Genomic DNA, 25,829 nt, shown 5'->3' on the forward strand with positions numbered 1-25,829 from the left:
GCTTCACAGATAATAGTGAATCCTGAAATGTCTCCTTCCTCTTTCTGTCACAACCCCACACATCTTACCCTCTCACTACTACAGCCATAGAAAATCCCTTCCACTTTGAGCCGTACATTTGGAATGGCCCCCGCTACAGCACAGACACTACAGCATAGACGCTACAGCACAGACACTTTAGATTAGGAGACTGATAAATCCAATGATGGAAAGGAAGCCAGAGGAACCATTTCATATCTCTGTCTACACCATGCAATGGTCAAATGATTACACTGGACCAAGTCCAGTGTAATCAAGAGAGAATGCTTCCCATTCATTTAAATGTTCAACGGGTCTTGTAAAAATGTACACCTCATCCTAGAAAACACAGTAAGCATATAAACATATAGCCTTGAATGCTCATCAAAATTGATACTTTTTCAACCTGTTTGCACTTGGGTAAAACATTTAAGTCTAGCTTAATTTGTAATTGATTGAAGGTTCAATTAACAATGTATGTACATTTCATAGCTCTAGTTGTCATTCTTAATAATGTTGCTCGGTCCTGAAAATAAATGTTCTTTAGGTCGTCAGTTGCAATGAAACACCCCATCAGTCTCTGTCTGGGAGTGTGTGTGGATTAGTGTGTGAAATTCGTCGAAAGCTTTCAACATATCCGGTAAGAATTTGAGGTTGACTAGTGACGCATAAAATTTGTGTTCCATTATGAATCATAAGTCGAAGACGTAAGTGTACCTGACAAAATTTTTAAACGCGCGAGTTTATAAGATATTCCTATTAGTTATAAGATATTCCCCCCAAAACATTTTTTGGAAACTAATGCCTGAGTGTAAGTTTTAACACAGCCTCCATATTCTTGATGCGTTTCTTGAAGCGCGTAAACTCCGTTTACAAAGGAGCTGTCCGTGGTGCTGAGAATATAACGGGACTCACGTTCCATAGCTCCAGACATCATGGCGTTATGTTCATTCTTTAAAATAGCCAACATAATATTGTGAAAATGTAACTTTACATATTAACTAAAATAATTAATGAGCTTTTTCTTAAAAGGCTAAATAGCACCGAAGTTCCTTGACTAGACAACAAGGCGCAGAAATCAAAACACAGCTGGCCACTAACATCTATCACAGGACTCATTCAAAACTTTTTTGGAGGCAACTTCAAAAAATATCTAAATGTATGCACCAATTGTACATTATAATACACAATGCAGACTAAATCTGTTCACACAAAAATTAGGCTACATTACCGGCGCCCTCCACCCGTTTTCTGAGCTGAAAAACGAAGATTGGGCAAAATGGAAAAACACTGAGCTTTCAGGTGATTGGTTAGACTTGCATGACATCATTAAACACTCTGGTTGTCTCCGAGCCTGCAATTTTGAAGAAAAAAATCTGACTCTCGCAGATGAGGGCACATCTGGCGGAGTCGGAACTGCTCCATTCGAGAGAGACTTGTACACCTCAGCTCAGGGCGTTTCGGTTACTAGTCACTCGGAATGGTCCTCTCCTTATCAAGGCGTTTGTATCTGCCGAAAGACATTTTGACATGAAAAGACATGATATGATCCAGTATGTGCGAATGATTAGGATATCGCACAAAATGAGGACATCGTCTTCTCTTACCTTCAGGAAAAACTTCTCCGAGTAAAATTTAGAAGGATTTTGCCTGGTTGAGCGCCATCTAAAAATGCAACATGAATCCCACTAACAGCACTGGAGCTGGAGGGCTGGCGCCCTGGAACTTTAACAGTAAGTTATAATATTTATAATGCACTTTTCCAAATGTGAAAGACGAGACAAACATTCAAACATTCAAACATAATAGTAGGCTACAGATGACAATGTATCCACTTTATGAAATTAAGGCTGTGTAAATCACTTGCGCCGGACTTCCAGTATCATGAACATTCTAGCCTACTTGAATCCCAAAGGATTTCAGCTATTTGTATTACTCCTCGTAAGAAAACGGAATCCAATCCCCAGATCATGTGTATGCTAACTACATCAAAGCTTGCACGACTTATTAACTATAAACATTCATTAAAGATATGAGTGTTTCACCGCTTATGATTTTCAAAATGTGTGACAAAAAACATCATTTCTGCGTTTGATCAATTTGGTTAGGCTGTGATATCTAACTATACAGCCTTTTGACACAAGAGAAAATTGGTCTGTGCAGAAATACAAACAAAAAGTTGAATTTTTAACATGTTGCATTACCTTGCTTTCATCAGTCTAGTAAGAAAAAGATGTTGAAAATACATTATTTTATATATTTTCCAGATGTTGCTGCCACGCTGGTTTAAGGTTGTGAATAAAAGGTTCGAGAACAAAAATTTAACAACAAACAAATAAATAATTGAAAATATTCCTAACATCCCCGTTGTAATAGTGAGAGGTTAGCATGCTTAGTGAGGGGATTTGATATTTTTGACTCAAACTTTCTCAATCATCACTAATCACGATTCATTTGGGATTATCCAGTTTCATGTAGAAATGTTTAGAAACGGGTCATATTATTATTATCAATAAATGTTGTTCCAAAATGATATAACACAATTTCCATGTTTGTGCAAAGCATTCAGATTTTTTTGTAATGTGGCAACTTGCACGCATTTACTTATCAACCTGAGTTAGCTTTGCAGGCACCGGAGCCACCTGAGAGAGTCGCTAGAGCACAATGAGGCCAGGAAATCCCTGGTGACCATGACTCCCCATTACTGGGTAATGCTGGCCAATTGGTATCACCCATGGGGCTTTCCAGCCATTCGTCAGCTAGTGGCGCAGTCAAGGCTCAAACCTAGAATCATGTTTTAATTTCATCAGATGGAGTGGAGTAAAGAACTTAAACAACACAAAATGTGTCACTGCTTGGACCTCACTGTAAACCGTGCACAACTGCATCACCGTATAGATCCCCCAGTCTCCTACTCATGCTGCACCTGCCATTGGCACAAAGACATTTCCCCCATCTTTCCATCCTTCAATACCAACAGCTGGGTGTCTCTGGGAAAACTGACTTAGTGTTTCAAATATCCCAATGGTGGGATCTGGTGCAGGGAATTGCCTGAACCTCATTGAGATGCAAAGCTTTCCCTGCAGCCAATTGGACATGAGTGTCTCAACTGTCTCATCAGTGGCGGCAGCACACAGACACCCAGAGCTCATTAAACATCTCACAGCTGGGACGGCTGCAATCCTGCTCATGCCTCTATCTAGCGACTTCCACCGAGGACTGGTGGGCGCTTGGGTTTTTTAGTTGGGCTGAGTTAAAATCCTTTCCCTGTTTTGGCTGTGATTGTTGTGCTTGGCATGATTCGCAGGATGGGCAACTAACTGGTCAGTAATGAACTGCAGAAGAAAGACAGTGGATGATGTCCGGAAAGCCGTTGCCCTTCAAACTAGACTTATCAGTTAGAGAGAGGTTTTCTTAATTGAGCATCAGGCTCAGAGAGAGCTGTGCTGACGTTCTTTTGTCTGTCCACCTACCATGCACCCTGTCGTGAGTGACGCCCTCAGGTGGGAAAGATTGGCAGCAATGTTGCATGTAGATTGTCAACCTGTGTTGAACCCCTTAAGGATGGTTACAGTAGGGAAATTCACTCAGCCCAAAACGAACTCCATCCATCCAGTTTCTTCAGTCAGGGAGAGACTGCAGTGTAGATAAATATAATATATAATAATATAAAAAAATATATAATATAATCATCCATTAAATGGGTCATATGCTAAACCCAACCCCCATAATAAACCAATATGTCCCTCCCTCTTGTCTGCTTCGTAACCCAGTTTTATGACTGGTGCTGCTGCAGCACTGTTTTGTGCCAACGGCGGGCACAGATGTTTTTCGCACTGGCACAGACTGGCACAGACTAAGCCGGATGAGGTAGCCGCGGGCCAGGGCGTAGAGCAATGCCTAGGCTCTGGAGGGCACATTGCATGCCCTCTACAGATTCTTAAGCTTCCAGAATTCAGTCAGCTCTGACTCAGGGAGGGAGGATCATCTTTCTCAGGGTTTAGACTTCATGAGACTGTAGTCTCCACATGTGGAAAATCAAGTGGCAATTTATCCGCTTTACTTCAACGCTCTCCCATCATCCACTGTGGCTTGGACTGTTATGTTTAGTTATTCTATACTATTCGGACTGGACTATTTAAACTTTTACCAGTTCGGAATATATACATTTGTGTGTGTGTGTGTGTATCTACATTAGCAGTCAAAAGTTTTGAAAGACCTACTCATTCTGAGCTGTCCTTGTCATAATAATATGGACTACTACAGTAGAGACATAATGATGGTCTCTGTATATCTACCCTGTCTTTTCACAACAGAGCTGATTGGTTCAAATGCATTAAGAAGGAAAGAAATTCAACAAATGTACTTCAAATATGGCACACCTTTTATGTGAAATGCTGGTTGAATGTCAAGAGCAAGGTAAAGGGTGGCTACTTTGAAGAATCTAAAATCTAAATGTATTTTAATTTGTCTAACTCTTTTTTGGTTACTACATAATTCCATGTGTTATTTCATATTTTTTTTATTTTGCATAATAATAGTAGAAATACCCATGAAATACACTTGAGTAGGTGTGTCCACACGTTTGACTGGTAATGTATATACACACATATATACACTCACCTAAAGGATTATTAGGAACACCTGTTCAATTTCTCATTAATGCAATTATCTAATCAACCAATCACATGGCAGTTGCTTCAATGCATTTAGGGGTGTGGTCCTGGTCAAGACAATCTCCTGAACTCCAAACTGAATGTCAGAATGGGAAAGAAAGGTGATTTAAGCAATTTTGAGCGTGGCATGGTTGTTGGTGCCAGACGGGCCGGTCTGAGTATTTTACAATCTGCTCAGTTACTGGGATTTTCACGCACAACCATTTCTAGGGTTTACAAAGAATGGTGTGAAAAGGGAAAAACATCCTGTATGCGTCAGTCCTGTGGGCAAAAATGCCTTGTTGATGCTAGAGGTCAGAGGAGAATGGGCAGACTGATTCAAGCTGATAGAAGAGCAACTTTGACCACTCGTTACAACCGAGGTATGCAGCAAAGCATTTGTGAAGCCATAACACGCACAACCTTGAGGCGGATGGGCTACAACAGCAGAAGACCCCACCGGGTACCACTCATCTCCACTACTAATAGGAAAAAGAGGCTACAATTTGCACGAGCTCACCAAAATTGGACAGTTGAAGACTGGAAGAATGTTGCCTGGTCTGATGAGTCTCGATTTCTGTTGAGACATTCAGATGGTACAGTCAGAATTTGGCGTAAACAGAATGAGAACATGGATCCATCATGCCTTGTTACTACTGTGCAGGCTGGTGGTGGTGGTGTAATGGTGTGGGGGATGTTTTCTTGGCACACTTTAGGCCCCTTAGTGCCAATTGGGCATTGTTTAAATGCCACGGCCTACCTGAGCATTGTTTCTGACCATGTCCATCCCTTTATGACCACAAGATAATGCACCATGTCACAAAGCTCGAATCATTTCAAATTGGTTTCTTGAACATGACAATGAGTTCACTGTACTGAAATGGCCCCCACAGTCACCAGATCTCAACCCAATAGAGCATCTTTGGGATGTGGTGAAACGGGAGGTTCGTGCCCTGGATGTGCATCCCACAAATCTCCATCAACTGCAAGATGCTATCCTATCAATATGGGCCAACAATTCTAAAGAATGCTTTCAGCACCTTGTTGAATCAATGCCACGTAGAATTAAGGCAGTTCTGAAGGCGAAAGGGGGTCAAATGGTGTTCCTAATAATCCTTTAGGTGAGTGTATATATATATATATATATATATATATATACACACACAAATATATTCTTCTCAAATATTGTATACAATATTCGGTTAATTCAATCTAACTAAATCATTTGATATTTGCATACAATGCATATCTAACCCTGTATATTATGATTTCAGGAGCAAAACCAGTTTATTAATATATTTTAAAAGGCATTTACCTAACATGCATTGGTAAGTTATTGGAAAATACATAACAATACAAAACATTTTGGTCTGTGGGAACAGCTTGACTGTCAGGATTTAGAAATAGTCTAGATGGATTTTATGTGGGTGGATTGATTTTCTGCCTGTTGGGCCCTGTCCGGGGCCTCCCCCGGGTAGGGCCACAGTGTCACCGGAACCCCCCGTCTCAGTTCCAAGGTGTTAGGCTGCTATATTATTGTGCTGGGGGATATGAGGAATGCACTACTAACTTTTTTTTTCAGTCTCCTCCAGTTAAAAAGTTTAGGAGGAGATGAGGTCCTGGTCCACACATGCAGAGTACCTGGTTTGGGAGGCCCGTTGCTGTCCCTGTCCTTGTCCACCTGGTCATACTTTTGACCTAGTCTAAAATCAAATACACTCTGGATTTAGCCCAGAGAAATGTATTTATTATTCCAATTGGACTCTTAATATCTCACCCGGCACAGCCAGAAGAGGACTGGTCACCCCTCTGAGCCTGGGTCCTCTCTAGGTTTCTTCCTAAAATTCGACCTTCTTAGGGAGTTTTTCCTAGCCACTGAAATTCAACACTACTGTTGTTTGCTCCTTGGGGTTTAAGGCCGGGTGTCTCTGTAAAGCACTTTGTGACAACTGCTGTTGTAAAAAGGGCTTTATAAATACATTTGATTGATTGATTGATTTTATTCCACCAATCGCCAAATGCCTATTTTGACCTTATCACCATCACTTTATTGACTGGATGATTTAATGAGGTAAAATTTGAAACTGTGGATGTAAGTCCATTTAAAAGTAGTTACAATCCATGTAATGTTGATGACACGTCCTTTCACCAACACAGTATACATTTGCCTTTGTGATATAGTGGTGATCATGTTGTATCTGCTGGTCCAGGCAGTTGGCATCCAATATTAAATGCAGGAGCTGCAGCTGGACTAGTGGTCAGCTCACCTGACCATAAACCACATTGTTGGTCATTCCAGTCCTGAACATCAGTTATATCTGTTCACAATACACTTCCTGTAGGAGCTACCCACATCTCTCCAGATTGGAAGGGTTACATTTAAAGCCTCTTTTAGAAAAGATTGTAAAAGACCATAAAAGGGGAAGGATTTTGGTTGGTGATTGTGTTTGATTGTGATCAGTAGCTGAAATTTCAATCAAGCATGGTATGGATGGTGGGTTTGCACAATGGTGATGCTGGTGGGTGTGAACAATTCACAATGGTGGTGTTGGTGGTATTAATGAAACAATGCAATGATTCCGTGCTGGGAAACATTGTGAATTTAGGGAATGGTAGGACTAATTGGCAGTGGTCAGTGTTGAACTGTGTTATTATTGATTAATATATTGAATGCAGTAGTTGAATAAGATAATATTGGGTTCCCTTAATAATACTGATTGTTTTAAAATCAATGGGTAGGAAGGATTACACAATTTCATGGTAAGTCAATGTACTGCAATATGTATATATTGTGCTTTCACTCTCTTCCTCTCTCTCTCTCTTATATGTATATTTTATCTTGGACTTCAAAGCTAAACTAGTATGAGGTTCATGTCGATCCATTGCAATTTAATAGTAGGGCCTCTCTATTCATGATGCTGCTCCAATGGGAAATTTGATTATATAAATCTTAATGGATGAAAGCAAGACTCTTATTGTAATGGGGCCCATCCTGACAGCAGTGGCCTATCAACAGTGCACAATACCTGCACTAGCCATATCCTCTATTTATAGCATCAAAGACAGTACTGACATTACACTGAAGCTCAGATTTAATAATGCGTTGTTGTTTCAAGTAACTTCCCACAGCGGCTCCAGACCATAAGCTAACTAAAACATGCTGACAGGAAACAGGGGTCTTTTTACATAAATGACTTCCTTGTCATATGTCCTAGATTTCAATTGTCTACCTGACCTCAGACAGTAGTGTATTCCCAGTAGTGTATTCAAGGCAAAGGACACTTAAATATATGTTTATTTGATAAATACAGTAGCATTGTTTGACAGTCATTATACAGGGACATTTACTTTAACAAGACAGGGTATATGTTCCTTTCCCGACAGCCCAGTAGAGCCCAGTGATGTGCCTCAGCAGGTAGTTACAAGATGACACTGCATGGAGGCCTGGGTAATGAGGAGAACATGTAGCACATCAAGCAGATTGCAGCACTGAACAGAATCCCATGAGCATCCATAAGGGGGATTCACAGAGCTCCACAGACTATATTTAGACTTATTATTGACTCTCCTTCATGTTTAGAGCTCAGAGTTTCTTTCTATCAATCCAAAACATCCCCTTAGACAAAAGGGATAAAGAGGCAGTCCCCGTGCCGTCTCATATGTTAAAAAGGCCAATGGTCTGAGAGCATAATTTGATTCACATGCCCTGAGCTAAAGCACTCCCAGCATTACAAGTAACAGCCCAGTTAAAACTTCACTTTTGACAGTTAATATTCTGTCATCAAAATATGTTGACTGATATTTGGGGCCAAAGTATAAATTGGAAGCTTACATTTTTTTTTTAAATATACCATAAACCGCATAAATGAAACTTAAGAATAATTTTGAAAAATAATTGGACGGATGACATCATCCTGAAGACTTTGAGCTGGTCATTCAGATCTAGAGATGAACAAACCACTGATTGTGCTGTCCAATCAGTGGTTTGTTCATGTAAATATTTATTTTCAGGACTGGTAACTTCCACGGTATCCTTTTGGTTAGTTTTTTCCCACAGCATTCCTATAAAGAAAATATCATTTTTATTACCACTGTTTGGAAAGAAAACGATTTAATCTATATTATAATCCACAAGCAATGGCCAGTTAATTTAATTGCTGTATATGTTGAGATGGATAAATGTTGTGACTACAACGGATTCCTAAGGAAACAACAAATGCTTACAATTCATATCAATCTTGGGCATATATTGTGTCTTTTATGTATACCTCACATTTATTTTGGTTTATGAGTTTTTCTGGATTTTTAGTGGGTGGCTCTCTGTTTACTGCTCACTCTGAAATGTTTCATAAAATTAAGTCAGGTGCAAAATATGGAGTAATCAAAATTTGCATTATAGATTCTAGTCCTGTTTGAACATTGTTCAATGCACTTCGAAGACATAGGCCACCGAATACCATACATGCAGGCAAGGGCGTAGGAGTGACTCTGATATTGGGGGGACACATTTGACTACAGTGTGAATGTTAATGTATCACACCCAAATGTCTATTTAATATGTAGGTCTATGTTTTCTGATAGGACTGATAGGTGCATTTTTAAAATGACTAATACTACAATGATGTTGGTAACATCTCAGTCAGGCATGTTATTCCAGCTTTAAGTTTTCCAAACTGTTCCTATAGACTGCCTTGAATACTTCTAACTATCTTCCCTGTTGGTTTGTGGCCTCTCTCTCTCCCATGCTCTGCCTGCCTTTCTGACCAGGGTTATTGTTATAATGTCTCTCTCCTTCATAAAGTAAACACATACAGCACACCCCAAAATTCAGATGGTGTCCTTTTATCAGAGATCCTATTCTGTGACTCTGATTGATTTATATGATGACAGATCCACAGCCTATGGCATGGCACTTATCAATCATTTACAAACTTATCGTTTGTGTCCTCTCCCTCCTTGCCTGTTTGTTCCTGTCTATCACTTTCCTGTCATGATCAAACATAGCATAAACCAAATAATAATAAAAAATTAAAATATTGAACACGGTTTTAGGACCCATAGCTATGTATTGATGATTCAAAACATCTAAACTGAAGGAATAAGATTGACAGCTGTGGTGTGGAGATTGTTACCAAGAATCTAAGCTACTTACAGTTGTGCTCAAAAGTTTGCATACCCTTGGAGAATTGGTAATATATGTACCATTTGTAAAGGAAACATGAGTGAGCAGGCAAAATGCATGTCTTTTACTTCTTATGGGATTCACATTCAACTGTAGGTCATAACAGAATGGCGCAATCATATAACAAAACATGTCAACAAATAGAAAAAAATTAAGTGCCCCGTTCAAAAGTCTGCATACTGTTAGTTCTTAATACTGTGTATTTTCCCCTTTAGCATCAGTGACAGCGTGCAGTCTTTTGTAATAGTTGTCTATGAGTCCCGAATTCTTGCAGGTGGTATAGCTGCCCATTCGTCTTGGCAATATGCCTCCAGGTCATGCAAAGTTTTTGGTCGTCTTGCATGAACTGCAATTGTGAGATCTCCCCAGAGCGGCTCGATGATATTAAGCTCAGGAGACTGTGATGGCCACTCCAGAACCTTCACCCTTTTTCTGCTGTAACCACTGAAGGGTTGGCCTTGTACTTACGGTCAATGTCATGCTGGAAAGTCCAAGAGTGTCCCATGCGCAGCTTTAACGTGCAGAAGAATGCAAATTGTCTGCCAGTATTTTCTGATAATATGCTGCATTCATCTTGCCATCATTTTTCACAAGATTCCCGGTGCCTTTAGAGCTCACACACCTCCAAAACATCAGTGAGCCACCACCATGCTTCACAGTGGGGTTGGTACTCTAGTCACTATAGGCCTTGTTGACCCCTCTCCAAACATAGCTCTTATAGTTGTGACCACAAATTTCGGTCTCGTCATTACAAATTACAGTGTGCCAGAAGCTGTGAAGCATGTCAAGGTGTTGTAGGGCATATTGTAACAAGGCTTTTTTGTGGCATTGGCGCAGTAAAGGCTTCTTTCTGGCAACTGGACCATGTAGCACATTTTTGTTCAAGTATTGTTGTATTGTGCTCCTTGAAATAAGCTCACTGTCTTTTTCCAGAGCAGCCTGTATTTCTCCTGAGGTTACCTGTGTTTTTTTTTTGTATCCTTTACTTTGTTAGATACTTTGTTAGCTACTCTGGTGAAGACTAAGACAGAGATTTTGCTAATCATTTTAGCAGGCCTTTCTTTAAAAGCATTCACTACTGTATCAATTTTTCACACAGCCATAGGAACTACTTATTAAACTACAGTAACGTTTGTTAGATATAAAGCTAGCAAGCTAACTATGTCAAAAAAAATGTTTTGCCCAAATGTTCTTTTGTTCTATAGCTATGAAAATGTAATGATGTAAATACACATTGTACTTACTGCGAAAAAAAACCCATATAGCTACAGTAATCCACTTAGCCAGCCTACACACACAGCCATACTCACTGCTCATCATGGAAGAATGAATGAGAATGTTGGATTCGATGGCGATGGGGACTTGACAAGTTCCAACATGTCACTTTTTTCTAAATAAAAGTATTACGCAAGAAAACATTATTGAGGGGGACATGTCCCCTCAATCCTGTCGCTCGGGCTCCTACGCCTTTGCATGTAGGAATAATAAACATAGCATCTCTTCGAGAGTCAAACCTGCCTTTCTCAGAGTACATTGTCCCTTGGTGGATCTTTAGCTAGGAGTTTATTTTTTTTCATGCTTCCTACTCCTGACTAATGAATGAACGTATTTGTCAGGAGCATCTGCTGTTTGTGGCACCCTGCTGTTTGGCTTTGGCAAGTGACATAAGAAAATCAGTCTCTGTGGCTCTGGAACGGTCACAGTCCAGATATTTTTTGCAAAAGCAAAAAATATATTCTTGTTTAATTATTTTTCTAATGAGAATAAAGGAAGTGTATGCTTTTACATTAACTGCTCTGTTGCTGATTTTACTTGTACTTTAATATGTCCTTTTTAGATAATGACTGAAATGATCATGGATAATTGAGAGACACTATAATTTGTTCATAGAAAATTACTAATACGCTGACATTTGTTCATAAGGAAGATAGTTAAAAGCCATGTCAGAAGCATGTACAATTCATGAAATACTAAAACACCATGATATATACATTTTCCCATGATATACTTAAACTGTGGCACACTGTATGGCCAATGGACCCGGGCAAAGGGCTGTTCTTGAGCAGAATGCAGCACAGAGTGCCTGTACACAGCCCTAAGCTGTGGAACTATATGTTGTTTCATATGGCTAATATTCATGGTAGATAAATATAATCTACACTACAGTTCAAAAGTTTGGGGTCACTTAGAAATGTCTTTGTTTTTGAAAGAAAATGGCAGATTTTTAATAGAATACCTAGCTACATACATATCTCACAAAAGTGAGCACACCCCTCACATTTTTGTAAATATTTGATTATATCTGTTCATGTGACAACACTGAAGAAATGCCAATGTAAAGTAGTGAGTGTACAGCTTGTATAACAGTGTACATTTGCTGTCCCCTCAAAATAACACAACACACAGCCATTAATGTCTAAACCGCTGGCAAGAAAAATGAGTACACCCCAAAAGTTAAAAAGTCAAAATTGGGCTCAAAGTGTCAATATTTTGTGTGGCCACCATCATTGTCCAGCACTGCCTTAACCCTCTTGGGCAAGGAGTTCCCCAGAGCTTCACAGGTTGCCACTGGGGTCCTCTTCCACTCCTCCATGACAACATCTTGGAGCTTGTGGATGTTAGAGACCTTGCACTCCTCCACCTTCCAGGATGCCCCACAGATGCTCAATAGGCTTTAGGTTGGGAGACATGCTTGGCCAGTCCATCACATTTACCCTCAGCTTCTTTAGCAAGGCAGTGGTCGTCTTGGAGGTGTGTTTGGGGTTGTCATCATGTTGGAATATTGCTCTGCAGCCCAGTCTCTGAAGGGAGGGGATCATGCTCTGCTTCAGTATGTCACAGTACATGTTGGCATTCATGGTTCCCTCAATGAACTGTAGCTCCCCAGTGCCGGCAGCACTCATGCAGCCCCAGACCATGACACTCCCAACACCATACTGTAGGCAAGACACACTTGTCTTTGTACTCCTCACCTGGTTGCCGCCACACAGGCTTGACACCATCTGAACCAAAAAAGTTTATCTTGGTCTCATCAGACCTCAGGACATGGTTCCAGTAATCCATGTCCTTAGTCTGCTTGTCTTCATCAAACTGTTTATGGGCTTTCTTGTGCATCATCTTTAGAAGTAGGGCTGCACGATATATCGTTTCAGCATCAACATTGCCACGCAATAGTCACATCGCAGAATATTCTTTTTTTTTTTTTAATGGAAAACCAGCATTATATCTGTCTAATATAAGGTAATTTACTCTGATTTATGGGTTATTGGATACAAAGTTCATTATTATTTTAAACACGGTTTGTTGCTGCACTTAGTTGAGATGTAGGCTCTACTTGCACATGACGAAATGATGAGTGAGGAACAGACAAAAAAAGTCTGAAATTGAGAATTTGGTTGCAAAAAGAAAAGCCTTGTCAATTACATGGAAATATTTCAGCTACAGATAGGATGTTGTTGACCAAAAACAGGTACTTTGTCGAGATCGCAGCAGGGATGAGAGAAGCTTTAGCTGATTGGGGCCTAGATGAGAGTCGTCTAGTCTGTATTACAACAGAAAAATGCCGCGAACATGGTGAATGCCGCACCTGAACAAGTGTACCAGATTGCAGTGCTTTGCCCACAGACTGCATCTTGCGCATTCTATTTTACTACTGTTGTTATTGCTATACTATTACATATTATTACCTAGCAACCTGTTCTGAAATATAAAAATTTTCATGAGTTTCATAAATTTGAATTGTAGAGGATGGGGCTGGGGAAGAATGAAAGATACATACTGTCAGGTTGATAGCCAAAGCTCTTTCTGAAGACATCCTGTATTTTTTCATATCGCAATATATATCGCAGAAAAACAAAATATCGCAATGGCAGTTATTTCCAATATCGTGCAACCCTATTTAAAAGATGCTGTTTTCATTGAAAACAAGGACATTTCTAAGTGACCCCAAACGTTTGAAAGGTAGTGTATGTACATTAATAGCATCATCAATTTAAAAATTTATAATTTGTTAGCAATTTCATAATGCCTTATAGGCTACTTGTGTATTACATTTACACATGCATATGGTAAATCCTAAGAGGCAGGTTTTGGGATTGAAAATATACTATGTACAAACCCGATTCCAAAGAAGTTGGGACACTGTACAAATTGTGAGTAAAAAAGGAATGGAATAATTTACAAATCTCAAACTCATATTTAATTCACAATTGAATATAGATAACATGTTGAAAGTGAGACATTTTGTAATGTCATGCCAAATATTGGCTCATTTAGGATTTCATGAGAGCTACACATTCCAAAAAAGTTGGGACAGGTAGCAGTAAAAGGCCGGAAAAGTTAAATGTACAGATAAGAAACAGTTGGAGGACCAATTTGCAACTTATTATGTCAATTGGCAACATGATTGGGTATAAAAAGAGCCTCTCAGAGTGGCAGTGTCTCTCAGAAGTCAAGATGGGCAGAGGATCACCAATTCCCCCAATGCTGTGGCGAAAAATATTGGAGCAATATCAGAAAGGAGTTTCTCAGAGAAAAATTGCAAAGAGTTTGAAGTTATCATCATCTACAGTGCATAATATCATCCAAAGTTTGAGAGAATCTGGAACGATCTCTGTGCGTAAGGGTCAAGGCCGGAAAACCATACTGGATGCCCGTGATCTTCGGGCCCTCAGACGGCACTGCATCACATACAGGAATGATATTGTAATGGAAATCACAACATGGGCTCAGGAATACTTCCACAAAACATTGTCGGTGAACACAATCCATCGTGCCATTCGCCGTTGACAGCTAAAACTCTATAGGTCAAAAAAGAAGCTGTATCTAAACAGGTTCCAGAAGTGCAGGAGTTTTCTCTGGGCCAATGATCATTTAAAATGGACTGTGGCAAAGTGGAAAAGTGTTCTGTGGTCAGACAAATCAAAATTTGAAGTTCATTTTCGAAAACTGGGACGCCATGCATAGGCGCCGATTTATGTTTTCCTCCGTGGGTGCTCATAGGCGCACGCCATTTATATATATATATATATATATATATACACACACACCTATATATACCTATATATACACACCTATATATACCTATATATACACCTATATATACAGATATAAACGCACTACGCACACCTATTCATTTACTTATTAATAAAGCCGCAAAGTAGATCTTTCAAAATGTACCACTTATCACAAATACAGGATTGGAGATGAAAAGTTTATCTGACACGTAGGCCTAACCGCGATCAGTTCGTGGGAAATTAATGTTTTGCGCTGTTATCTAAATATCGATTAAAAAAAACGACACATAGTTTCTGGGAGTTTCTCCTTAATTTCTGCTACGAGTTTTTGATAGTGGCATTTTTTCATCTGAGAAACGCTGTGATTGGTGGATAGGGAGCACCCGGAGCAGGCGACTGGTTATGTCGCTGTCACTAATATCGACATAACCAATCACAGTGTGACAGACGCTTTACATATCACCAACGGCAAGTTTAATTTTAAATGAATGTAGCCTACTGGCGGTCTGGCACACGTGGGTGCTCGTGCTCGGTATTTTCGTGGGTGCTCGCTATTTTCCGTGGCTGCTCGCTATTTTCCGTGGGTGCTCGAGCCCCGGAGCACCCACGGTATCGGCGCCTATGACGCCATGTCATCCGGACTAAAGAGGACAAGGACAACCCAAATTGTTATCAGCACTCAGTTCAGAAGCCTGCATCTCTGATGGTATGGGGTTGCATGAGTGTGTGTGGCATGGGCAGCCTACACATCTCGAAAGGCACCATCAATGCTGACAGTTATATCCAAGTTCTAGAACAACATATGCTCCCATCCAGATGTTGTCTCTTTCAGGGAAGACCTTGCATTTTCCAACATGACAATGCCAGACCACATACTGCATCAATTACAATGTCATGGCTGCATAAAAGAAGGATCCATGTACTGAAATGGCCAGCCTGCAGTCCAAATCTTTCACCCATAGAAAACATTTGGCGCATCATAAAGAGGAAGATGCGACAAAGAAGACCTAAGACAGCTGAGCAACTAGAAACCTGTATTAGACAAGAATGGGACAACATTCCTATTCATAAACTTGAGCAACTTGTCTCCTCAGTCCCCAGACGTTTGCAGTCTGTTATAAAAAGAAGAGGGGATGCCACACAGTGGTAAACATGGCCTTGTCCCAACTTTTTTGAGATGTGTTGATGCCATAAAATGTAAAATCAACTTCCCTTAAAGTGATACATTTTCTCAGTTTAAACATTTGATATGTCATCTATGTTGTATTCTGAATAAAATATTGAAATTTGAAACTTCCACATCATTGCATTCTGTTTTTATTCACAATTGTACAGTGTCCCAACTTTTTTGGAATCGGGTTTGTACTACCAATACCTGGAAATTAGTTAAAGGGATAGTTTATCTTACAGTTTAACTCCAAAAATCATATTTATCCCAAAATTCAGTCCGGAATGAATATAGTAATAATTTTTCAACAATCCATTATGTTGCTCATCATACTATAGCTGATGCAAAAGCATAATCTTTAGTCTGATGTACAACAGGTCTAAATAATGCATTTTGGATGTACAATGATGTTATGAAACTTAGAAACATAGTTGGCCAAAATACATCCAGCAAAGTATAGCAACCTAGATTATTGCTTGAATCAAAACAGAAAAATAGCACTTTTGCCTATAAACAGATCATCTGATCAGAAGTAGACATGGACTCGACAATAGAAAAAATAAACTACTGTCGACAAGAGACATTCTAAAACATCCTCAGCAAATTAATTTGAAAGGGGTTAACTAACAACTAGGTGTTTGTATTACTAGGTTGGACAAACATTTTGATGCTAAATGTAGTTTGTTGTATGCCAGATAGTTTTACAGTTTCAACCATAAAAATATAAAGCACTTAATTGCACTGTGTTTGGAATATGCTATCCAAATAAATAGCTGTGCCTTATACACTTGGTTGCTAAAGTTATGTAGCTACTTACTATTTTCAGAGCTGGCCATCTGCTAGCTTGGCCCCTCTGGCCTAGATCGTCTTTCCAGTAAATTTTTGGATTGTAAAAAAAGACTCCAGCACCCTAAAAGTTATCAGGGGGACAAAATCTGGATGATCAAGCACACATCTTGGAACGAGTTCATCTTCAGGGTCTGGGTCATTCATGGTCTGCAGCATTGGAATCAATAGACTGATGCAATTGTGAACAAAACTGACCGGTAAACACAGGAAGAAATAACAAATATATTGCGAAACGTACTACTTGTTTCAAGCAATAAAACATCCTCATGTTCTTTGAGTTAAACATTACCACAATTTTGTGTGTTTTGGAGTAGTTTACCGCTTGCAATGCAGCTATTCTGTAGTGGGACCAACAGTTTCCATTCATGAATTTGGACAATGCTAATAATGCTAATTACAGCCGGGGACAAAGCTGAATAATGGATGGTTGAAAAAATGACTGTCTAACTTTTGGTAAGTGAATTCTTGATGTTTAGACAAACTATCCCTTTAAGTATAACCTAATGGCTTCCTCCACTTGTTTGACTCACATGCGGGCACCTTCCAGCGGTCCAACAGACACAAAACACGTCACTACCATCAATCCACAGTAACTCTACTTCCATGTTTTAAAGCAAGTGATCTCGCTGGTTTAAATGTTACTGGCGTTCACAGCTGACTAGCTAGCCTTTCAATTCCGGTTCCACTCCCCCCATGACCATCTTCTTGGCACAGACCCAGTAGCTGAACAGAGCCCATCTGAGTGATCCAGGTCAACATCAGCAGTGTATTCTCCACTGTCCGCTAGACTCCAGGGGAGCAAAGCAGCTATCTTCAGAACACTCCAACAAATGTAGAAAACCAAGCACCCCACCCCCAAATATATTATTGATAAGCGCACTGCTTACTATTTTTAAAAAATTATTACATAAGTAGTAAACATACAGTCAAGAAGAAAGTATACAGTGAGGAACAATAGCGCAAAAAAACAAAAAGAAACAATGAGGATTTACAAAATTTGATACCTTATACAAAGCACAAATATCAATTGTTTTAACAGCGTTCTTAAAGAGGGTACAATGGTTTCAACATACAGTTCTACATTTTTATAAAAAACAAGGAATAGAGGTTTTCTTTTACAGAATGTAATCTTGTGAATATGATGTTTGGCCATTAATAAGATCAGATTAAGCTGGTAAAACACATTTTCTTTCATTTTTCGAATAAACATGAAAGCCAAGCAGCACATTCTCCCATAGTAGTATAAAATCTGCATGAATATGGTCAACTACAAATCTACAGATATCCTTCCAAAACCTTTTTACATGAGGACAATACCAAAATAAATGCAAGACAGTTTCTAGAAGCTCATCACAGAAGGCACAATTAGAGTTAATGTAGTTTGTTTTTGTTTTTTGGATAATGACTTGCAGGGTAAAATGTATGTATAATTTTGAAGGACACTTCTTTGATCTTGTTGAAAAGTAAGTAGTTCGAGGTAAAAGCCATACTTTTCTCCAACACACACCATTAATAAACACATTCCAATAGGCAGTAACATAAGGAATAGAAACAATTTCCTTTTGAAATAAGGTGCATATTATTTTTAAGAGAGGTAGAGAAACACATTTTCCTGACTGGAGTGTCAACTGAAAGAATAGAGGGCAACTTAAAACTAAATGGTCTAGGTAAGCCTTTAAACAACATGAGTGTTCCAGATGGAATAGCGTCAAACAATACAGCATATTCTTTGGGTGAAATAGGGATGTTATAAAGAGACAGGAATTCCCTATAACTGAGCAGTACACCCTCTGCATTGAAAAGCTGGCCCACCTGTAAAATATTATTATTAACAAATTTTCCATGAATAAAGATTTGTTCCTGTACAAAATATCTTTATTGTTCCAAATAAAAACCGGTGTGGAGAGAACTTGTGTTTGTAGATTAAGCATTTCACAGCAGTTTCAAGTAATCATTTTCACAAATTATACATTCGTAAAATAGGTCTGGCTCAGAATCATGGCTGTTTGCTGGACTGCAGAAGACATTTCCTTGATATTGATTGAACAGCAACTTGGTCAATCTTACTCTTACAAACTGATGTAAAGTCACTTTTATAAACAACCTGTCAGGGTCACTGATGTGTATTGATGAAATATAATCTTTTATCTGCAGCATCAAATGCCCAAAAACCTAATCACAGTATGATTGCAAGCTATGTTATAACACTTTGCATTAGGAGCTTTCAAGAGTGGATTTTATGTAGCTTTCAAGTAGGCTACATCAACTGTTCCCTAGCTAGACATTTGTATATTACATATTACAGTCATCCCAAAATGGATGATCGGTGCGAGAGTCAGGGATAGTAATTTGGAGATTTGGCGCTGTAAGAATCACCTAGCCATTGTATGGAACTATTTCTCTGCATAATTCATTGGCCAGTACTGAAGTACATAAAAGTTGTCTGTGTAATTACGGACAGGCTACTCCCCAGAGATTCCCGTTTTACATCTGAACAGCCTTACATCTGATCCTGTAATCACTAGGCTCAACGTGGAGTGCTTTATTCACATCTAAAAAACCCAAGTCATTGTTCTACAATACATTTAAGTTGTGTCAATACACTTTAACAGGCTGAGTGGCCATTAGTTCACCATTTAATAACATCTCCATTACATTTTTGATTTTTGGGGACTGTGTTTTCTTGATGTTCACAATACAGGCAGGAAACCCTTACATTTCACAAGTGTGTGAAACCAAGAGCAAATTTTGTCAGCCGCCAATATCTCAGTCTATCTAGAATCAAACGGAATGGGTTATTCAGTCACCACCCCACTACTGCGAAATATGGATTTTAGACTGGTTTGATCTCCTCCGAGGTATTTTTAACTTCAAAGTTGACTGAACTGTGAAAAAGAACAAACCTACGTTATGACCGTAGGAGGTTTCATTTGATTCCTCAGTTATAGAGAACTGAACAGGTTATGGACCAAATATGCCAAGTTCTCTATTCCGCTTTCTTGGGGTCAGTGCAATGTACACGTTCTAAATAACCAACATTACCAAGCATTTATCACGGCTTGAATAGCCTGTATTCCAACAGAAATACCTGTCGGCATCACTGATAAGATCCCGGTCCCCTGGCAAAACACTGCTTTGCCAAAAGAGGGCAGCCTTTCAATGGATTCACACTTAAGCGTTTTTAATGATGTTCTGACACATACCTACTTAATGTTGTGTGGATTATGGCAAGTAGTTTGCTAAAGTTCAACATAATTTGAATCGCTTTATAAATTGGATGTGTTTTTTTTTTTGTTGTTCTAATGCCCTGGAATTCATTTAGACTTTGTGTTCTATTGTTTTATTATTATTATTATTTGATGCATTTGTATAGTTGGGTTTCCAAATTAACAACACTATAAACAAAATACTGAAATAATATTTCTTTTACAGTGCCAAGATGAAGAAAAGACAGACTCAACTTTCATATTCAACAGCATCTCCTCCTACAACTAATATTTTATAGTTGAGGTCTCTTGCCAGTGCAACTGCAAATTTTCTGTTTGCATTACAAAGCTTTACAGTTGGCTGACAACGGAGCATTTCCACAGTGTATTGGTGAGCTGTGCCTGCTGTGCAGATGATGACGAAATCTTGTGAAATATATTTTATTTCCAAGGTACTTGAATATTTCATGTGGATGATCCATTCTTGGCTTAAATATCCATTAAAAATCTCTAATTGCAATTCAATACACTGTGGGTTAATTATGTTATTTGAGTCACATATTTTACCCATTGTCAAATCACAGGTTCAGCTTGTGGATTTCCATCTAGTGTTTTACCATTAGTATGCAAGCAGGAAATAACTAAACAAACATGCATTTAAATAATTAACCTTTGGGTTAATTAAAGTTACCAGAAATATAAGTTGATGTGTATGTGTTTAATGTAATTCTCTATGATGTCTTAATTGAATGAAGACAGCTGTGCAGCATGCTGTAAAATGTATTAGTTAGGAGATAAAACAATATGAACAACCCTTCACACCTCCTCCCACCTCCCCATGAATGCTGTGTAGACCAATGTCCCAAACCTTTTACATGGTCAGTTGTTCAGGATCTTTGAAGAAACTTAGGCATCCATATTCACTATGCTGTCAGCTATTTGAACATATCCTATGTTATTCCATTTTGAATGCAAATAATTATGCACATACCCAGTAGCATTAAAAAACCTTAACACAGCCAAGAACAAACCCCCAACCAGACTATTCTTCTCTTGGATATGTGGGAATACAGTTAGATATATATTTAATCTTCAGACATTTAGACCGTTTAAAATAAAAAAATAAAACAATTATGGCAAAGTGCATGTTGCCATGACCAAGATGTTACAAAGCAGGATGTTTGGGCAAAGCATCCTGAAATAACAATGGTTTTATTTTTGCTTCCTTTTCAGGCTCTTTGAGCAACACTTCCAGTGATGTCTTCTCAGCCAACCTCAGCTGTAATGATACCGGCACCAATGAGTCCTGTGTGGTGGCGGTGGCGACAGAGGAGGAGGCAATGGGGAGTCCCTACAAAGCCGTGGAGATGGTCTTCATTGCCCTAGTGACAGGCTCCCTTAGTTTTGTTACTATAACAGGCAACATCCTGGTTATGCTCTCCATTAAAGTCAATCGGCATCTGCAGACTGTCAACAACTACTTCCTGTTTAGCCTGGCATGTGCGGACCTTATTATCGGTGCTTTCTCCATGAACCTCTACACTGTCTACATCATCGTTGGCTACTGGCCTCTGGGACCTGTAGCGTGTGACTTGTGGCTGGCCTTGGATTATGTAGTGAGCAACGCTTCGGTCATGAACCTTCTGATTATCAGCTTTGACCGCTACTTCTGTGTCACCAAGCCCCTGACCTATCCAGCCAGAAGGACCACCAAAATGGCCGGGCTAATGATTGCAGCTGCATGGATTCTCTCCTTCATTCTTTGGGCCCCAGCGATCCTGTTCTGGCAGTTCATTGTTGGAGAGCGCACGGTTCCAACGGGAGAGTGCTACATCCAGTTTCTCTCCAACCCTGCCGTTACGTTTGGCACGGCCATCGCTGCCTTCTACCTGCCCGTGGTCATCATGATGGTACTCTACATCCACATCTCTCTGGCCAGCCGCAGTCGTGTGTCCAAGCAGAAGCCAGAGGTTGAGAAAAAGAAGAAGGGCCTGAAGATACCTAACCCACTCAAGAGTCACATCCTCAGCAGACAGAATAACAACAATCAGCCCCCGAAGCCCAGCCTGGAGTCCGGCAGCGCTAGTGAAGCCGTGAAGAATGGCAAGATTGACGAGTCGGTTGTCTCCGCCAAGGCCGACGGCAGTGTTAATCCAGAAGAGAAAGACAGTTCCAATGACTCCAGCACTGCCTGCATTGCCCCCAAAAATACCAAGGAGAGGGCCAACAGTGAAGCCAATACAGACGGGGGCGTTGCTCCCGATCCTGTGCCTCCACCTGCGCCAGCGCCAGCACCAGCACCAGCACCGCCGCCCGTCAAACTCAACCCCACATCCAGATGGTCTAAGATCAAGATTGTAACCAAGCAGACTGGCGACGAGTGTATCACTGCCATTGAGATCCAGCCTCCGGTCCAGGGCAGCGAAGGCCACTGTATCCCTGTGAACCGTCCCCGGAAGGTGGCACGGAAGTTCGCTAGCATCGCTCGCAGCCAGGTGAAGAGGAAGCGTCAGATGGCAGCCCGGGAAAAAAAGGTGACCAAAACCATCTTCGCAATCCTGCTGGCCTTCATCCTCACATGGACCCCTTACAATGTCATGGTGCTCATCAGCACCTTTTGTCACTCCTGTGTCCCGGACACCGTTTGGGCTATCGGCTACTGGTTGTGCTATGTCAACAGCACCATCAACCCAGCCTGCTATGCCCTCTGCAATGCCACCTTCAAGAAGACTTTCAAAAACCTTCTCATGTGCCAGTACAAGAACATTGGGACAAGATAGGCTGGAACATGCAGGCAGTAGCAGGGCTGGTTGAGGGGTAATATTACTAAAACATCCAGAGGGCTGACTGGTACAGTTGAAGAAAAGGACGTAGCCTCCATGTTCAGCTCAGTTATGCGTTACATCACACCCAGCGCTCCTCTGAGATGTCTTAGCAAACGTAATAGAAACATCATAGCTATGTCCAAATTATACAGAATGAATACAATGTGGAGATGGGGCTGATAGATCATTGGTATGAATACAATGTGGAGATGGGGCTGATAGATCATTTGGGATCGGCCCAAGTTATGTAGTCGTAACATGTCCAAGGTGATGCCTCCTGGATCCTTATGTCAAAGCCTGACAAGGACTAATTCGCATCCACCGAAATGTGGGGACGGTTTTCAGAAAGCACAGCTGAACGTCTTTTGACTCAGGCCAGGACTTCAGTCTTCCCTCTCAAAGATACCGCCACCAAAATCGGAGACAGTGAGGGCAGTGTTACATAATGGCTGAGTGTAAGGCAAAAGAAAAATTGAAATGGAAGCTTCAAAATCTTCCTTTATACAACGGTATAAAATGAGACAAGCATGAAATGTCTAATTAAACTATTAGTTTCCTCTTCTCCCTTCTTGAGAGAGTTCTCAGCTCCTCATGGAAATGGAAATCCACTCTCAGACCAGTGAATCATTGTGCTAATATTATGTGGAGAGCAATGTGGCCATGATATAGTGTGGAGAGCAATGTGGCCATGATATAATGTGGAGAGCAATGTGGCCATGATATAATGTGGAGAGCAATGTGGCCATGATATAATGTGGAGAGCAATGTGGCCATGATATAATGTGGAGAGCAATGTGGCCATGATATAATGTGGAGAGCAATGTGGCCATGATATAATGTGGAGAGCAATGTGGCCATGATATAATATGGAGAGCAATGTGGCCATGATATAATGTCGGGAGCAATGTGGCCATGATATAATGTGGAGAGCAATGTGGCCATGATATAATGTGGAGAGCAATGTGGCCATGATACAATGTGGAGAGCAATATGGCCATGATATAATGTGGAGAGCAATATGGCCATGATATAATGTGGAGAGGAAAGATGACACAGATCCTTTGTGGTTGGAGACACAACAAGACGTCCAAGTCCTGTACCACATATTAAGTTGTTAGCCCTGAAAGTACTGTAAGCATTCCTATCCCCACTCCCAATCGAACAACCAGAATATTGATGTTTATATTCCACTCAGAAGTGATCTTGAATCAACAGACTGTCTGTACTAGGCGATGGCATACATTATCAACCAGCGTTTGGCTCTAAACCAACTAATGTATGTCATTGTTACATTATGAGGGGAAAATGCGGCCAAATGCTTTAATTCTTAGCCTGCTTCATCAATTATGGAAGTATTGTGTTTTAAAATTTTGGTTTCAATGCAAATGAAAGTACTAGTAAAAAACATGTCTATAGGGATACTATAGGGATAATTACCGTGAGAGTATTACATCTTTTTGTATCTTACCTCCTGCCAAATTATATGTAAATAGAAGGCCATTGTATGCTTAAAGTATGCTCTGAAAAGTGGAGTTTCTCTCATGCATTTCATATCTGGATGTTTGTACTTCTCTTTTATTATGTTTGTGATTTACAAATACTTTTACAAATTGAATATAAACAATATATATATATATATTACTGTATGTTTATGCAAGAGATAGTGTATTTCTAAAATGCTGTGAAGTCAGGAATTTTGGAGAGCGATTAAAGCAGTTGTTTCGTTGTTTTAAATGCCATTGGTGACTGTCCCTTATATTTGTAGCTTTGCTGCTATTCTCCATGTTGGATTAGAATGAGTAAAATCTAGTTTGTACCTCCCAAGCCTTTGTCATGCCAATGTCATGTCCATGAGGTCACATTTTTAAAGGACCCCAGGATAAGGATACAGAGACCAAAGTATAGATTAGTTGTGAAAATTATATTGTCTGTTTGGGCGCAACCTGTTAAAGAAAAACAACCAGCTTTGGATGTGCAACCTTTTAAAAAACATATTGGAATTACAAGGAGCTGGTTAGTATGGTGGTAAAGCTTAATTAATAATCCTGATCAAATTAAAGAATTGAACACGACAGGCGGGCTTCCACCCAAGAAGGGGTGAGTGGGAGGCTATAAGACATGACTATGGTCACCTGTTGTTGTATGACTCCTGTCATAAACCAACTATCCAAGAGACAGTGTACAGAGGATTGTATCAGTTTCTAACACTTAATAAAGAGCTTGCACCATTGGATCATTATTTGACCTTCATTTTCAGGTACTGTATGCTTCTGATTAATGGTAAAACATTTACATATATGGAATCTATTTTGCATTACACTACCATTTTATCAGGCGTTATAGTTAAATGAAATCTGAAACATGGGGATAGCATTGAACAGTGGTTTAAACTTCCTTTGAAAATCTTTGCCCTTACTTGTTCCAGAATTTGTCATTTACAGTAAGTTAACATTTGGAAATGTTTCAGGATAGAGATGCCATGAATCGTTAAGTGATTTGATGAGTTTTAGGAGCTTGTACAGTGGCGTGACAATGTATTTGCCCCCAGTCAGATTTTGTGGCACTAAATGTTATCAGATCTTCAACCAAAACCTAATAATAGATAAAAGGGATGCTGAGTGAACACAAAACACAATGTTAATAATTATTTAATTAATTAACTAAAGGATGTTATGCAACACCCAATGCCTTTGTGTGAATGTGTAATCTTTCCCTTAGATTCCAATACTGGTTACGCCACTGTTAACAGCAATGACAAATGCTTCCTGTAGTTATTGATCAGTCTTTCACAGGCGCTAGGGTTTAATTCAAGCCCACTCGTCGATGCAGAACTGCTTTAACTCTGTGACATTTGTGGGTTTTCGAGCATGAACTGCTCGTTTCTGGTCCTGCTACCACATCTGAATTGGTT

General features: G+C 39.8%; 1 protein-coding gene across 2 annotated transcripts; it reads left to right on the top strand.

Moving 5' to 3' along the window:
• The first annotated feature begins 1,408 nt into the window (after positions 1-1,408).
• On the top strand, positions 1,409-25,151 carry chrm4a (cholinergic receptor, muscarinic 4a). 2 transcript variants are annotated; one of them, XM_010899386.5, is made up of 2 exons: positions 1,409-1,751; positions 21,327-25,151. In XM_010899386.5, the coding sequence occupies exons 1-2, from the start codon at positions 1,697-1,699 to the stop codon at positions 22,871-22,873; spliced, it is 1,602 nt and encodes a 533-aa protein (XP_010897688.1). In that variant the 5' UTR covers positions 1,409-1,696; the 3' UTR covers positions 22,874-25,151. The 2 variants fall into 2 exon arrangements, with proteins under 2 accessions (XP_010897688.1, XP_034151571.1); XM_034295680.1 differs by lacking the exon at positions 1,409-1,751 and adding an exon at positions 20,442-20,545.
• Positions 25,152-25,829: the final 678 nt, after the last annotated feature.

The sequence above is a fragment of the Esox lucius genome, chromosome 2 (genome assembly GCF_011004845.1).
Source record: "Esox lucius isolate fEsoLuc1 chromosome 2, fEsoLuc1.pri, whole genome shotgun sequence".
In the NCBI taxonomy this organism is placed as follows: Eukaryota; Metazoa; Chordata; class Actinopteri; order Esociformes; family Esocidae; genus Esox; species Esox lucius.